Source organism: Pseudophryne corroboree, chromosome 1 (assembly GCF_028390025.1).
Source record: "Pseudophryne corroboree isolate aPseCor3 chromosome 1, aPseCor3.hap2, whole genome shotgun sequence".
NCBI classification, from domain to species: Eukaryota; Metazoa; Chordata; class Amphibia; order Anura; family Myobatrachidae; genus Pseudophryne; species Pseudophryne corroboree.
The window spans coordinates 832645108-832662434 of record NC_086444.1 but is presented as its reverse complement, the minus strand read 5'-3'; the positions used below and the strand labels follow the sequence as shown (position 1 = coordinate 832662434).

At 46.5% G+C, this 17327-nt stretch overlaps 1 protein-coding gene across 8 annotated transcripts in view; it reads right to left on the bottom strand.

The window, feature by feature from the left end:
• Positions 1–17327, bottom strand: part of LOC134911739 (UDP-glucuronosyltransferase 2A2-like) — a 240192-nt gene that overhangs the window by 160891 nt on the left and 61974 nt on the right. The window contains exon 1 of one of the 8 annotated variants that reach the window (XM_063919805.1): positions 9475–10216. The exons of the other annotated variants lie outside the window; for them this stretch is intronic. Within the exon in view, the coding sequence (XP_063775875.1) occupies positions 9475–10192 (718 nt within the window). The 5' untranslated portion in view covers positions 10193–10216. Of the gene's footprint in view, positions 1–9474; positions 10217–17327 lie in introns of those variants that run through there. 8 annotated transcript variants of the gene reach the window in all.

Genomic DNA, 17327 nt, shown 5'->3' with positions numbered 1-17327 from the left:
CGATAGGCGAACTGCAGGGGGTCCAGTTGCGGGCCAGTCACAGTTTTCAGGTGATTCAAAACCAGACGCTCGAACGTTTTCATGACCACAGACGTCAGTGCTATCGGCCTGTAGTCGTTCAGGTTCGTGATAGTGGGTTTCTTGGGGACCGGGACTATAGTAGACCTTTTGAGGCAGGAAGGGACTTTCTGTAGCTCCAGCGATTTATTGAAGATCTTGGTGAATATGGGGGCGAGCTGACCCGCACATGCTCTTAGGGCAGATGGTGACACTCCGTCAGGACCCGGAGCTTTCCTGGTTTTGGTCCTTTTGAACAATGCCTCCACCTCTTCTTGGGTGACTTGCAGTGCCTGGGGTTGGCCGTCGGTGTTCGGGGCATCGTAGAGGTGATTGTTTGGGTTGCAGGGGACTTCTTTTGCGAACCTGCAATAAAAGTGGTTCAGTTCATCTGCAAGGTCTTGGTGCATGGCGGTGGACTTTGATGTTTTCCTATAGTTGGTTATGGATTGCATTCCTTTCCATACAGATACGGGGTCATTGGTGGAGAGATCGTTTGTCAGCTTGTCCGAGAACCGCTTTTTTGCTAGCCTGATTCCTTTAGTCAGAGAGTTCCTAGTACGGTTGTATAGTGCTCTGTCACCGCTGCTATAGGCCTCCTCTTTGGCTCGACGAAGTTGCCTGAGCTGGGCATTGAACCAGGGCTTGTTGTTGTTGTAAATGCGGTAAGTCTTGGTAGGTACACACATGTCCTCACAGTAGCTGATGTAGGATGTGACAGTGTCTGTCAAGTCATTCAGGTCGGTTGCCGAGGCTACAAAGACCCCCCATTCCGTGCAGTCAAAGCAGGCCTGGAGCTTCATCTTGGCCTCATTGGTCCATTTCTTGACAGTCTTAACGACAGGCTTAACTGCTCTCAGCTTCCGTGTATAGGTAGGGAGTAGGTGGACGAGGCAGTGGTCAGATAGGCCGAGTGCAGCACGCGGGATAGACCGGAAGGCAGACTTGAGGGTAGTGTAGCAGTGATCAAGGGTGCGCCCTTCCCTAGTGGGACACGTGACTTGTTGTTTGTACTTAGGTAGCTCCTTGCTCAGGTTAGTTCTGTTGAAGTCACCCAGTACTATAAGCAGAGAGTCTGGGTGTTTTTGTTCTATGTCGGCTATACATATGGCCAGGTGGTGCAGGGCTTCGTTCGCGCAGGCGAGGGGGGGGATGTACACTCCCACAAGGACAATTGAGGCAAATTCCCGGGGGGAATAGAAGGGGTTGCAGTTGATACTCAGCATCTCCAGGTGAGGGCTGCATGATTTGCCTATGATCGTGACATTGGTGCACCATCCGTCGTTGATGTAGAAGCAGATGCCACCACCCTTCATTTTTCCTGAGAGAACCTTGGAGCGATCGGCCCTGAAGAGACTGAAGCCCGGCAGAGACATCGGGTTGTCCTCAATACGGTCGTCCAGCCACGTCTCCGTAAAGCAGAGGATAGATGACCCTGTAATGCCTGACCCTGCGCTGCCCAGAAGGAGGGACAATTCGTCGAACTTGTTTGCCAGTGAGCGCACATTCGAAAGCAGGATCGCGGGTAGTGCAGACCGGTGCCCTCGCCGCCGCCACCTCACTAGGGCGCCTGCGCGACAGCCTCTCCTCTGAGTCCAGGTCCTTCTACTAGGGCCGACATGAGGGCCTCCGTCATTCTCTTTCCGGGGCCGGTGATCCATCCGCCAGTCGCCACCTGGGCTGCGGGGGGGCGCGGCCGCTCGGTCATCCACTTCGGTGTCCACAACGTCTGCATCCTTGCCACACAGGGCAGCAAGGGCAGCGAGGGCTGCAAGGGCCGCTGATCTGCCCGCCGACGGGCCCGAACGTGTGGTAAGCACCTCGGGAGCGCTCCAACTAAGGAGGGCTTCCCTGCTGTATTTGGTCACCGGTGGGGTAGACAAGGGCAAGGGAAAACAAGGGGAAACAGGTATTTTGGCTGAGCTGCGTAGCTCCGAGGCAGCCATCTGCGGTGCCATCTTAGATTGTAATCGCTATAATCGTTGTTGCTGTAACCTATTGCTGCTCCTTAATACAATGGGTATATCTGAAACAAGTGATACTGTAAATAAAATAACTGCTTTTTCTGTTGCTGATTTAGTCAAAAGCAGGCTTGTGGAGAGGTGTTAGAATCCAATTCCTGTTGTGTAGGTGTGAAAGATCTCAGTGTGAGAGGCCTTTGAAGTAAATTTCTTGTGGGGGGTAGTGATAACATGTGTCCTTTGGAATGGCTCTTGCAAATTGAAGTGAGCAGTGACCCTTCAGTGATTCAGAGCCTGAATATGCTGTATATTAGTTGATTAATGCAAGAAGTCAGTTATTTTTTGCTTAGAGAACAGAGGTGAATGATGTCTAAGTGAGGGGCTGGATGGAGCCAAATATAGGTTGTAGTTCACAGTACCTTGTCTGGGATGTCCAATGCAGAGCACAGTAGATTCCAAACTGAAGGACTTCTAAGTGGAGAGTTGCAGAGGTTTCAATCTAGTGTGTATCTCAGCGCAGGAATGCAATCCGTTGGTTTTGATCAGATGTCCGCGTAGAGTAGAACAAGTTAAAGGTAAGTCCTTGGATATTTACGATGATTTATGGGTCAGTTGTGGTGAATTTCAGCTGTTTTATGGAGATGATCAGGAGCATGCAAAAGGTGATGCAGCCATCTTGGTGTTACATAGGTATATGTATCCTACGATTGTGTTCTGTGATTGCCCATATGTGTTGTGAACTTCTTGATATTTATAAAAATTAATAAAGAATTTATAAAAAAAAAAAAAAAAAAAGATTGGTGCTCTGAAGACACTACTATGAGGCATTCAGAAACTGATGGAAATGTGGGATTTATGGCCTTACCTAGTTAAATCCTTTTCTTGGAGTCCATACGGGAGGGAGTGAGCAGGCACCAAAGGGTTAAAGTTTTTTTTTCCAGCATGCCCCAATCTCCCTTTCCCCTATACCCTGCCCCCACCAGTTTTGTTAAGGACACAGACACACACACACACATAGATGAACTCACAGGAGAACTGGTCACATACTCACTAGTATAGGAAGAAAATCCCGCAAGTTAGGTGCATCAGGCAGGACTCCCTATGGACTCCAAGAAAAAGATTTAACCAGGAAATACCATAAATCCCATTTATTTTAATGTTCATCCTTTATGGGGCACAGGAGGAATATGCTGGGACATCCTAAAGCCCTCAAGGACAGGGACGCTCCAGGACTGCTCTCAGTACATTATGCAAAACGCTGTGTCAGACGATGCAAATGTGTCAAAAGAGTAAAACCGGATGAATGTCTGAGCAGAAGTCCACATGGCCACCTTGCAAAGTTGTTCTGCATAGGCACCACGGCTTGCTGCCCAAGAAGTTCCCACCAAACGAGTGGAGTGAGTTGTAACCCCCGCATGGAAAGGAAGTCTTGCTGCCAAATAGGCCTGACAAATAGTCAAATGGAGCCACTAGCCAAGGTCTGTTTTGATGCTGGCCAGCCCAACTTGTGAGAATCATAGGGGATAACCAGGGAATATGAACCTCCTTCTGTTCACATAAATGCGAAGAGCCGGGACAACATCCAGAGAGGTCTCCTCTGAAAAACCATCCACAAAATCTGGCATTACTATCTCCTGGTTCACGTGAAACCAGGAAACCACCTTAGGTAGGTTGTACAAACAACTGTGAAGGACCGACCTGTCTGAATGAAAAATCAAAAAGGGCGAGCACCAAGATAAGGCACTGAGATCCGACATCCATCAGACTGAGATCCGACATCCATCATGGCCAACAGGAAGAATGTCTTCCAGGATAACCTCAGAGATCTAGAGGTGCAAATGGGGCTGATTGGAGAGCTGGGAGAACCAGGGAGAGGTCCCATGGAGCCACGGGAGGCACAACTGGAGCCTGAACATGTAGCACCCCCTGCAAGAAAGTCTGAATGTCCAGCAAGATAGCCAGCTGATGCTGGAAGAGACAGACAGGGCAGAGACCTAGACCTTCAAGAAGGAAAGTCAGAGACCCAGATCCAGACCCGCCTGGAGAAAAGCTATTAAGCAAGTCAGATGGATGGCACGTGGGTTGAACCCTCTGGCAGAGCACCAAGCAAAGTAAGGCTTCCAAATCCGGTGGTAAATTCTGGCCGAGGAAGGCTTCCTGGCTCTGAGCATTGTCCAAATGACCCTTTTGGAGAAATAAAAAAAGGGCGAGCACCAAGATAAGGCACTGAGATCCGACATCCATCGGGCTGATGAGTTGGCCAACAGGAAGAATGTCTTCCAGGATAACCTTAGAGAGCTAGAGGTTCAAATGGGGCTGATTGGTGAGCTGGGAGAACCAGGGAGAGGTCCCATTGAGCCACGGGAGGCACAACTGGAGGCTGAACATGTAGCAACCCCTGCAAGAAAGTCTGAATGTCCGGCAAGATAGCCAGCTGATGCTGGAAGAGGACAGACAGGGCAGAGACCTAGACCTTCAAGAAGGAAAGTCAGAGACCCAGATCCAGACCCGCCTGGAGAAAAGCTATTAAGCAAGTCAGATGGAAGGCACGTGAGTTGAACCCTCTGGCAGAGTACCAAGCAAAGTAAGGCTTCCAAATCCGGTGGTAAGTTCTGGCCGAGGAAGGCTTCCTGGCTCTGAGCATTGTCCGAATGACCCTTTTGGAAAAACCCTTTTCCCTCAGGATGGATGTCTCAATAGCCACCCTATCAGAGCTATATGGTCCAGATCCGGATGAAGGCATGGACACAGAGAACAGGACTGGTCTCAGAAGGAGATGCAGCGATGTGTTGATGGAGAGCTCTGAAGAGCTGTATGCTATTCTGGATGTGGCCAATCTGGAGCTACCATAATCATGGTTCCTCCATGCCGCTTGAACTTGCAGATGACTCACAGGAGCATCTGGATTGGAGGGAAGGTGTACACTAGATGAAATTACCATGGAGCTGTTAATTCATCCACTAGCAAGGCCTTGGGTCTCTTGTCCGAGAGCCGTACCTTGGTACCTGATGGTTGTGATGAGATGCCATCATTTCGATGTCTGGGAGACCCCACTGTCGGACCAGCAGCTGAAACACCTCTGGGTGTTAAGCCCACTCACCAGAGTAAAGGTCCTGGTGACTGAGGAAGTCCGCCTCCAAATTGAGGACTCCAGGAATGAAGACTGCCAAAAGGGCTTGCAGATGATGCGCCACATGATAGAAGATTGGCATCACCTCTGTCATCACACCATGGTTGCAGGTGCCTCTTTGACGATTTATGTAGGCAACAGCCGTCGCCTTGTCTGACTGCACTTTTACCGGGCAACCCCAGAGGAGATGCTGAGCCACAGAAAGAGCTAGGAAGATTGCTCTGAACACTAGTACATGGGGAGTGATGTGGAGCTAGATCTCCTGAGCTGTCCACCTGCCTCGGAATGACTGAAGGTTGCAGACTGGTCCCCAACATGGAAGGCTGGCTTCAGTAGTTATCAGGATCCAGAATGAGCGTCCCTGGGTCAGGTAAGATCGTAGGAGCCAACACGGGAGGGAGTGTCGAACCTCCCAGGAGAGGACAATAGTCTGCGCTTTGATGTGCAGGTAGGACCCATTCCACTAGTTAAGAACCTGTAGCTGTAGAGGACGGGAGTGAAACTGAGCGTACTCCACCATGTCAAATGTTGCTACCATTGATCCCAGGATCTTCATACATGCATGTATGGAGACTCTGATGGCGCACAAAGGACCTGATCTTGGACTGCAAGGCCAGAAATTTGTCCTGTGGAAGGAAGACACATTGAAGACGAGAATCCAAGAATGCCCCAAGTCCAACATTTCCTGTGTAGGCATCAGCGATGACTTTTGCCAATTTATCTTCCAGCCGTGAGACTTAGAATATTCACCGTTACTTGGACGTTGTCCTACAATATATCTGGAGTCCGAGCCAAGAGGAGGAGATCATCCAAATAGGGCAATATCTGTATTCCCATGTGATGCAGGTACGCAGCCATGACTGCTTCATTTTGGTAAACACTCGAGGGCTGTTGACAAATCGAACGGTAATGCCTGAAATTGGAAGTGATCCTCCTTGATGGCAAAGCAGAGGAAGCATTGCTGATCGGACTGGATGGAAATATGAAGGTTTGCATCCTGAATGTCTAGAGAGATGCCATGAAGTACCCCGGCACCAGTGCCAGGATAATGGATTGGAGGGACTCCATGTGAAACCTAGGGATTCAAAGATACTTGTTCAGCTTTTTGAGGTTGAGAATAGGTCGGTAGGAGCCATCCGGCTTCTGAACAAGAAAGTAGGTGGTATAAAAACTCAGACTCCCCTGAGCCTGGGGCACAGGGATGATGACATTGGAAGCTAGAAGAGACTGCACTGACTACTGAAGTGCCTCTGCTTTTGCTACATTAGTGTGTAAAAGTACCTCCAAGGAGAACGTCACCAAAATATCAGTGCGTATCCCTGGGAGATGACACCTCTGACAAATGCATCTGTTGATGTGTCTATTCGCAGGAGGAAGCCCATCCCATCACACAGTGGGCTTCTTGGGCTGCTTGGAAGTCGGACGCCTGGTAGCCCAGGGCTGCTTAGTTAGGGGCTTACATCACTTGGACAGAGGCTCTGACTCTTGACCCTGACCTATGGAGGAAAAGGAGCAAAAGTAGTTTTGGCTCGAAGTGGTGCAGCTGAAGTCAAGAAGGCTATCTTATATGCTGCCAGTGTGGAGACTATTTTGTCCAGTACCTGACCAAACAGTGTATCCCCTGCATAAGGAAGTGAACCAAGAGCTTTCTTGGAGTTGGCGTCCGTGCACCAGAAACATATTCAAAGGGCCCTTCTAGCCTCTACCATAGAAGCTTAAACTTTGGATGTTAAGACTCTAGTGTCTATGGTCGCCTCACCAAGGTAGGTACTCACCTTCTGGATATTTAATACATGTGCATGCAACTCTCTCCTACTCTTGCTTTCTTTCAGTTCCAACTTCTCAGCCCAATCTCCAACAGCCTTAGCTAACCAAGCTGATGCCAATGCAGGATGAGTGATGGATCCAGCATGAGGATAAGCTGATTTTAGGAAATTCTCCAGCTCATATTCATGGGATCCTTAAGGGAAGAGGTATCTGGGATAGGGAGCACAGAGGACCTAACTAAGCATGCCACGTGCGTATCCACTGGGGGGGGGGGAGGTTCCCATTTGGCACTTTCCTTAGATGTAGAGGGTAAAAAGAAGCCATGCACTTGGATAGCTGCAAACGCTTAGTCGGCTGAGACCAGCCACCTACAGAAGGTCCACCATCTGAACCTATTATGGAGATTGAGCTGACTCCTTTCTCTGATGCTTGAAAAGTGGGTATTAATACTCAACGCTAAGGAAAGCAGAAAGAAAAGGACCAGGATACAAGGTACAGGGGAAAGAAAGCCCAAGCTTTCCTCTCTGAGCAAAGCTGGAGCAGCAATGTGCTAAAAATTGCTGCTCAGCATTCTGAGGGGAGGAGGGAGAGGGGGAAGTAGGTTACCTGAGGCATGCAGTTAGCTTAGGCTCCAAGCAAGCCTCAGGAGCGGGAAAAGGGGTACAGGCTAGTCTCAACTCCATCTCAGATGCTATCAACCCAAGGGACCCTGCAGCGGCCTGTGGAATGTGCCCTGGTGGTCGAGTGGAGAAGTGCAGTGCCCTGTGCCCTCACACCTGCCCCCTGCTTTCTCCCACCAGCGGGGAGGATTGCCACACCATTGCAGCTCCCTGCAAGCAGGCAACTGGTCACTTACCATCCTGGCATGCGGATGCATCTGTGGGGCCTCCCAGAGGTGTCTGCTCCTTGTAGGAATACCCCATGGCGGAAGTCATTGACCCAGTTGGCGTTGCTTCCACCGCCATCGCCAGGTGCTGGAGTGGTTGTATGGGCGTCCAGTGGATGCCTGTACCGCTGCTCAAAAGAGAAAAATATTCTAATAAAAATTAAAAGTAACTGGTTGCTGAGAAAACCAGCCCCTCTATAATGGTGCCTGCTCCTGCCAGCACCAAAAGAAATAACTGTCGGGCCCGAGATGGGGGTGTAGTTTAGGTAAAAGGGAGACCAAGGCATGGTGGGTACAAAAGCTGTAACCCTTTGGTGTCTGCTCCTTCCCTCACCTTGGTATATCCAACGCATACTTACCGACAATCTGGCTGCCACCTCCGGGAGGAGGCAGCCAGGTCGGAGCAGCGGGGGCGTGGTGAGGATGGATGATGATGTTTAGGGGCGGGATTGGGGGCGTAACCGCATGTTCGCCTCACCTTGGTCCCGCCCCCTGACTAGCAACGGCAATAATATTGGCATTGCAAGGCTGGGGGCGGGGCCGGGATGACGCAAATCGCATCATCTGACCTGCGGACCTCCAACTTTGACTGCGACATAGGGACTTTGTCAGGGGATTCAGGAGGGTTGCGGGCGACGGGCGCTCGGCCGGGAGACTTGCCCACTCTTCCGGGGGGCTGGGAGCGCCACCCGATTTTCGGGAGCCTCCGGCCATTCCGGGAGAGTAGGCAAGTATGATCCAACGTATTCCTCCTGTGCCCAATTGTGGACAAACAAGAAATAAAGGTTTCCATGTCAGGCATGAAGTGCTGTGGAAGGCTGCAGCTTTAACAATGCTGCTGTGTATACAGGGTCGGACTGGCCCATGGGGGTACAGAGGAAACCAACGGCGGGCCCAAGTACCTGTGCGCCCCCTCCTCTAGGGATTTGGTTTAGACTGTGCACTTGAATTATTCATTATACTTATGTTGCAATATGCTGCACAGGACTATAGTGTATTTTCTACAGTGCATTGCTGTTATTAATCTTATCATGCATGCACTAGCAGTATTACTATATATACTTGTATATTTATAAAGGTGCCTAGATTATGCACTGTCTAATAATTAACCAAGCCTCTGTGGTGGATGGCCACACCACTAAGCATGGGGCCCTACCACTGCATTCAACCGGTGGGCCCTTCATGCCCCAGTCCGACACTGCGTGTATAACTAATGGAGCATCACTACACTAGCTGTAAAACCATGGGATTACAAAACGACCATGTGAAACCATTGAATGAATGAATGAATGAATGAGAAATCCAATCCTCATTCAGGTTTGTAAGCAAAGCAAAAGCAAGCAACTGAGCAAAACCATGCTGCACTGGTGGGGCAGATGTAACATGTGCAGAGAGATTTAGCTTTGAGTGGGGTGTGTCCAAACTGAAATCTATTGCTATGTAAAAATAAATCTAACATTTGTGGGCTACATACAAAAGCAACCAGTATTTACCCTGCACAGAAGAAATATAAATGTATTTGCTCCCTTTGTATGGCAACATGGTTTATTCCAGACACAAAGTTACTCGCTATTTTTGCTTTATTTACAAACATGAATCAGGCCCAATATTGCTTCTGTGATCAGATATGGCTTTCTTTCACATACCTTCATCTTTTCCCCATTCATACTCACCTAATGCCTCGCTAAAATAACCATCCCAGGTGCCGCCAAACATTAAATGAAAAAATATGTCTTGAAATATATAGAAGTTAACATTTCTCACTCTTTCCACAAAAGACATTTTGTCAGTGAGCTCCACCATGGAGCCTGGAACATAGGAAAAGGGAGCCGGGAGATGTCCACACAGTCTTTCCATTGCGTTACCCATAGAGAACCTAAAGGAATAGACAAAAGGAACTCCGAGAAGCTCAGCAATAAGTTCACCGCAAGGAATTAACGGGTCTGAAACCAGGACATCAAACTTTTCCTCTTCTAGTTTTCTTAAAAGCAGCTTATTCTTTATTACACCATCACACACGTGTTTTTCTACCTTCACTTGTTCCTGCATGAATATTTTAGCTTTTGTAAAGAACTCCCAATAGGACATATTGGGCACCTCATAAATCCACAAACGTAAAAATTCTTCCAGAAACTTTTCCCTCTTCTCTTTTGTAAATGGAATAGAGAACTCTTCATATTTCAGAGGTGAGACGGTGTCATTGCCCATAATGATAATGGCTGAGTGAACTAACACAGTGACATCATGGCCCTTATGTGCGAGCTCTTCTAAGATTATTTTCATATTTATAAAATGACTAGACTCTGTAGGCCAAGCCAACACTTTCCCAGCAGAAACTGTGTTGAAAAAACTCATCTGCAGCAGCAGGAAAAGGACGCCAGTACAGAACATGTTGATGAGTCAGTGTGATCTGAGGTTATGAGAGCTTAGGCAGAACACAAAATACACATTTCATAGGAGGGGCTAACAAATCTAAACACTAGAGAAAAAAGTGTCTTCAGTGCTGCGCAGACATTCTAGTATCTACCATTATTCAAGAGACTATTATTCATAAAATCTCAATTAAAAGTATTTCTCTATTGAGATTGTTGTTTTACATACAGTATTTATTGTAGTGATTTCATGAACTGTGGAAATCTTAGTTAGTTCCTCTTCCATGCTCTTCCAGTATAATGACGTAAAATGTATGTTATTAAGGATGCAGTATTCAGCAAGCAAACATTTGCTGTGTTGAATGGCATTATTGAGGATGTACTCCAGCTGTGTTACACTTTATATCCAGATTAATGCTAAATATGAAAATGGGTGCAGTAGACTAATATAAAATAAAATTATATAGTGAAATTCACCATCGTCTCCCCTAAATGAATGAATAAACACAGCATTTTCCACATATCGCTCAGTCTTGCAGTTCCGCCTCCTTCCCTTTTCTGTAATTAGGTTGTGCTAAACCCCAGGGGGGCACTCAAGCCAGGTACAGGTTGAGTATCCCATATCCAAATATTCAGAAATACGGAATATTCAGAAATACGGACTTTTTTGAGTGAGATAGTGAAATCTTCGTTTTTTGATGGCTCAATGTACACAAACTTTGTTTAATACACAAAGTTATTAAAAATATTGTATTAAATGACCTTCAGGCTGTGTGTGTAAGGTGTATATGAAACATAAATGCATTCTGTGCTTATATTTAGGTCCCATCACCATGATATCTCATTATGGTATGCAATTATTCCAAAATACGGAAAAATCCGATATCCAAAATACCTCTGGTCCCAAGCATTTTGGATAAGGGATACTCAACCTGTATTGTGGGGCTTAGCAGCTAGTGCTGGACTCGAAATACCGACGCTGGAATCCCGAACAGTATGATAATCCCGGCGACGGAATCCCGACCGCCGATATCCCGAACGATTGTTGCTAAACTGTGGGGGATGGTTGGGGGGGGGGGGGGGGGGGGGGTTGTCAAGGTTTAGGCTGTTGGGGGAGGGAGTTTAGGGTGAGGCTGCTTTACAATAGAATTCACATATATCATATTATCTTTTTTTAAATTAAGTATTCTTTTACAAAACTACATGATAATACCATACCTCCCAACTTTCGCGGTGACGCAGTCGGAACTATCGTACGGCGAAGCCGCGTGCCGACCCCAAAAGAGGGCGTGGCCTTGGTCACGGTGAGAGTGGCCTTGCTCTAGTGGGCGTGGCCTCAACAAACTAACCATTTTCCAGCCTTTTAGGGGCGCGCCCAGCGCTCCCCGAGCAGCTGGGCAGCCCCCGCTCCCCTCCTAGCACTGAATACATGCCGTGCGTAGACAGTTGGGAGGTATGTAATACTTTACTAATATGTAAAACCCAGAGACCCATTTAGGATCTTCAGGAAATGTCCCAAGCAGTTAGGTGCATCTCACCAGAAACAAATGTTTAGGGGTCCGTTTATACTACCACCGCCGCCAACACTCCCCTCCCCGTCGAGATGACACCCCCCCACACACCGCGACCCCTCAACCCCGATCATCGTCACCAGAAAAATGGGGATCGGTGGTTGAAGCTGCTGGTCATCGGGCTCCCTGCTGCTGTGACCTTTGGTGTTGTAAAGTTAGCTACTGCTTTGCAGCATCACTTTACTGCACTGGGGGTCACAGGAGCGTCAGGGAGCCTCGATGACTGGCAGCCTGCACCGGAGCAGCGATCTCCGGGTCCTGTGTAGGTGAGTATGATTTTTTTCTCTTTTTTTAACTGTTACCAGCTTGTGTGTCCATCAGACACATATAGCTGATCACACTGCCGGCCCCTGCACAGCTTTCTGTGCATGCCTAAGGGCAGAAAAAGCTGTGCACCCTAGGCAGAGAAAGCTGTGCAGGAGTACAGGATCCGCTGGCTTTATTATCACAGGGCTCACTCCCAGGGCCGTCTTAACATCAGTGTAGGCCCCTGGGCACAGCAAATGCACTGGGGCCCCTACCCATTCTCCAGCGGTAGGGGTGGGGGATATTATCAGCTGCAGCTTTGATGTCCCGCGGGCGGTAAGGGGTGTTCTATCTTCCGCTCATCGTGCAGGACCTGGAGCAGTAATTTCTGCTAATTACTCCTTTACTGCACAGATCGGGTGGGAGGGAGAACACTAAACTTTAGAAGGGGGCATTGGGCCCCGGTACATGACTTCCAGGGTGGTAGGGGGTGTTTAATATGTAGGGGAGGGGTGGATAGTGCAGTGGGCTTAACATTCATAATTTGCTGGTGGAAGGGCAGCTTGCTTGACTGCAGATATCTCCAGTTCCTGGGAAAAGATCTCTTAGCTTTTAATGGGATAAGAAACTAGAGAGTCTCACCTTTCAGGAGGTACTGGGGACTTGGGGGTCAGAGTTCAGAGACCGAGCAATCCTTAGACAAATATATAAAACTGCATCCCAGGCATGTGGTGCTGGAGCAGGGACCAGCTGCTGTAAGGCGGATATCTTTGGTTGTGGGCATAGTAGAGACAAGCTGCCAGTGTTGACCAAAAGGGGAGAGTCCCGGCTTTTGGAGTATACCCTCAGAAAAACTCTAACTCAGACAGAACCTGCGATAGCTGACTGCAATTAACAGGCACGGATGGGGACCACTGCTTTGATATCTCCGGTTCCCCAGGGCCGATTTTAAAAAATCTGGTACCCCTGTAAAGAGGGGCCCTTTAGCTATCAGCCTAGGGCCATTATACTCCTGGGGCCCTTGGGCAAGTGCCTACTGAGCCCATATGAAAAGACGTCCCTCCTCACTCCGGGGTTTTGTTTTTTTGTGGGGTTTTTTTAGTAAATGCGTCCAGATTGCATTTTCCATTATAAGTATGGGAAATGTGATCTGGTTACTAAAAAAAAAAAAGCTAACTAAAGGCATTGGAGAGGTTTTTCACAAAAACTGCTCCAAAAGCCCTTTTATAATAAAAATAATGTGAAAAGGATGTGGAAACAACCTTTTTCACATTACTTTATTTAAAAAAAATTTTTTTTTATAAATATGCCTGTTTGTGTTTTGAAAAAATATAACAATTTTCTAAACTTGATAAACTTCAATTCTGCGAGTATCATTCTAATAACTATATTCATTTGCACTTTCCACCCGTCCTGGGCCATGGTTTAAGTAAAGTGGTTACTAATTATCAAATACTTTTGTGTGGGGGGGAGATTTATCAAAGCTTGGAGAGAGATAAAATACTAACTAATCAGCCTATCGTATGATAGAAGCGGATTAGTTAGTACTATATCTCTCTCCATTTTATACTCTCTCCAAGGCCAAGCTTGGATAAATCTCCTCCTAAATGCAGATACAGGAAGACCTTTGAGATAACAGACACAGCAGGATCGGAGGAGTGGATCGTACTGTACCAGACAGTGATTCAGCATATTGCAGAAATTCACATGAAAACATGGACTGGGACAGGAGTATTCAAGGTTCATTATGTTGAGATATGTTTCTTTCTGTAAAGATACCTTTTTAGTACACTGCAAATAAATTCATTTATTTAAACATGTCTGAGTGCAAAGGCTAATTGAAATCAGTGGTGTATCTATAATGGGTGCAGTGTGTGCGGTGTGACCCCCTGGGTCCACAGGGGGCCCACACTGCACACACTGCACCCATTTCTTCTAAATACTTACCTTTCTGGTGTCCAGGTGTGGGTCCCCTCCTCTCCCGAGTCCCGTAGCCGGCACTGGCACTGTCTGAGCACTAGAGACAATTGTAAATTGTAAATACTGGAGCGAGCCCTGTGATACTAACGCTATCTTGAGATAGCATTATGCAGGTTTTCCTACGATTCCCTGACTCCTGCACAGCCTTCCCCGCCTGCTGACAGTGAAGGCTGTGCGCAGAGACAGCCCATGTGATCAGCCATGTGTGTCTTTATTTTATTATTTTTTTACATACAAACTAAAAGCACTAACCACTTATACAACAAAACTGAATCTGAATCAGAATCCGCTTTATTGATCAGGTATACTTGCATATACTAGGAATTTGTCTTCGGTTTGCTATACAACAGCCAAGTAGGTAACAGAAAAGCAGGTGTGGGGGGGGCAAGTAAAGTCATACAGATAGGAATACCGTAGGGACACAAGTTAGTTACATGTACGTCTAGTCAGTCAATGTTCTGAAGTTCAGTAGGCGGACCGCTTGGGGAAAGAAACTTTTGAGGCTTCTGGTGGACCTGGCGGGGACGACCCTGTAACGCCTGCCTGAAGGAAGCAAGTTAAACATGCTGTGGCTGGGGTGTAGCTGGTCTTTTACTATCTTCGTTGCCCGTTTTTTAGCTCTGGACAGGTACAGGTCCTGGACTGAGGGAAGGTCGGCCCAGATGATCTTCTCTGCGGTTCTGACCACCTTTTGGAGCCTGCATCTGTCCCTCGCACTGGCGGAGTTGTACCATAGAGATGAATACTACCTGCGCAGACCCCTTTTGTATAAGAAAACGTTTTTGGAAGGGGATAGTGTGAGGGATAGAAAGGATAGGAAGAAGAATGTGAAAAAATGGGAAAAAATCGACAGTGAGAGAGACAGCGACAGTCAGATGCTGTGTTTGATCAGAATAGTGCAGCCGACAGATGAACTAGTACCCTTACTAGTAAATGGAAACAAGACAAAAAATATATATATTATCTTGGCGCACCAGAGGTTAGCGGAAGAATAACAGAGGGAGTAGGTCAGACTGATTGGATTTAAATGTATTTTTATGTTTATTTGTTTAAAACACCTCATAAAAGGATCATGAAATTCCCTTCAAAACATCAACATGATTCTATCTTTGCATCATATAATAAAACAAAACAAAAACGGTATATTATTGTTGTTAATTTACTGCCGTTCACAGACAGTAATGTACTGGTGTTCAGGTACCAATATTTATACCAATATAACTGATCGCCTCAAAGGCGCAGGTTTAAAAAGTCCCGAGACCTGCTCGTCCCACGTGGATGGAATCTAAAGTCCCTTATATTAGAACAGTCTCTATTCATGTGGACTTTATTAGCCGTGTGTTACCTTGTCCCCCGCTGCTCAATTTGATTCACTCAAAAGCCTTTTAAAAAAATTTACGTTTTTAAAGGCAGTATTGGGTTAAACCGCCCTTTACCGCAGCCGTGTTTGATGCACAGGTTCTATTCTGTATTGCCCACTATAGGTATGTGAGCCGAACGTTTGTTAGGTAATAGTACCTGTAGGCTTTTGGTGTCTTCAGCCCTCCGTCCCCACCTCTACCGGGTCCGTGATTTGTGGTGCTCCGTGGACCTCCGGTAGGGCCGGCCAGCCGATTCCCGGAGCTCCGATACCGTCTGTATCACCTGGCCCGCATGTGTGGAACGCAGGCCAGTGGCTTCCGGTTTTGCGGCTTCCGGGGGTGTGTCTCGTTAGCGGGTCAGGTTCAGCTCCGGCTTCTGAACATCAGTATGCAGCATGCAGTAATCCAACGCGTTTCTCCCGTAAAGGGCTTCGTCAGGGATAGGTGCCATGCCTAGGAAAATGCCTTATATGCCTTAGAATTCCCAGTGATTGGTCCTCACTGTGGGATCCTAATTTGTGTGTATTAACTCCTTCCTCCCTTGCAAGGATAAAGTTTTCATCATAACTGTAATCATATTATAAAAATTATACATTCATAAAACAAAAAGAATTAATCATGTTTAAAGTTATTTTATATATAATAAAAAACATGACTTATCTGTTTATAAATGATCATAATGAGATCATAAAATCATAATAAATCAGTCTGACAAGGTATTCAATGAAAAAAAGAGAAAAAGAGAAAGACAGGAGGGAAAAAAAGAGAGGGGAGGAGAAAGAGGGGAAAAGGGCAGAAAAAGATTCCTCCCTTTATTTGATCTATAAAGAGGTCTAAAGGATCTGTGTTTATTTGAAATATAGCGCTGTTCGTTTAGAGCATCTGGATAGGATGTTCATTCCAAAAAACTCGCCAAGTCGAAGTCAATGTTGAGGCCCTTTGGAGTAATGGTGTCCATTTGATAAATCCACTTCGCTTCTTCCTTTGAAATTTCCGCCACTTTATCGCCCCCTCTCCAGTTGTTTTTAATTTTCTTTATACCAATGAATTTTAGACATGTGGGGTCACTATTGTGGTGATGCACGAAGTGTACTGGGATACTGTGGGTCTCTATTTTATGTTTGATGTTTCTGATATGTTCTGAGACACGGGTTTTTAAAGGCCTGATGGTCCTTCCTATATACTGTAGTCTGCATGGACACGCCAAGAGGTACACTACACCCTTTGTGTCACACGTTATTTCTTCTTCTATCCTAAAACTTCTTGTTGGTCTTGGAGGAGAAGGTTTGGATATTCTTCGTACTTGTGTATTTAGTGTTTTTACAGTTCTGGCATCTTAGACAATGGAAGAATCCATTTGTTCTTTTTCCTTTTTCTAACCAGGTAAATTTCTCTTCTCTCTCTGTCACTATTTCCATTAGAAGAGCACTTTTTACTAATGATGATCTGATGTTCCTTGCCTTCCTGTATATCACCTTAGGTCTTCTCGGAAGAATTTCACACAGTTTTTCATCCTTTAGTAGAATCGGCCAGTATTTATTCAGAACTCCCTCCACTTTCTTCGATTGTGAACTATATTGAGTAATAAAGGATATCCCATTCTTCGTTACCTCCGTGTTCCCATTCTTCGACTCTTTCGGGATCATAAGGGTGTTCCGTTCCAATTTCAGGATCTCCTCATAGTCGTTTCCAAGACTTGTTTCATCATATCCTTTTTCAATGAATCTGTTCTTCATCTCTTGTGCTTGTTTCTCATACTCCTCCTTCTTTGAACAGTTTCTTTTTATCCGCTTAAACTGTCCCTTAGGGATATTTCGAAGCCAGTTCGGATGATGGGCACTTGTCTTCTCAATATAGGTGTTTCAGTCTACCTCTTTAATGTGTGTCCGTGTTTCAAGTACGTTTTCCTCCACATAAATCTCCAAATCCAGAAAGATGATTTTTTTTCTCTACTGTAGTTCACAGTGAAGTACAGATTGAGTTTGTTCTGGTTCAT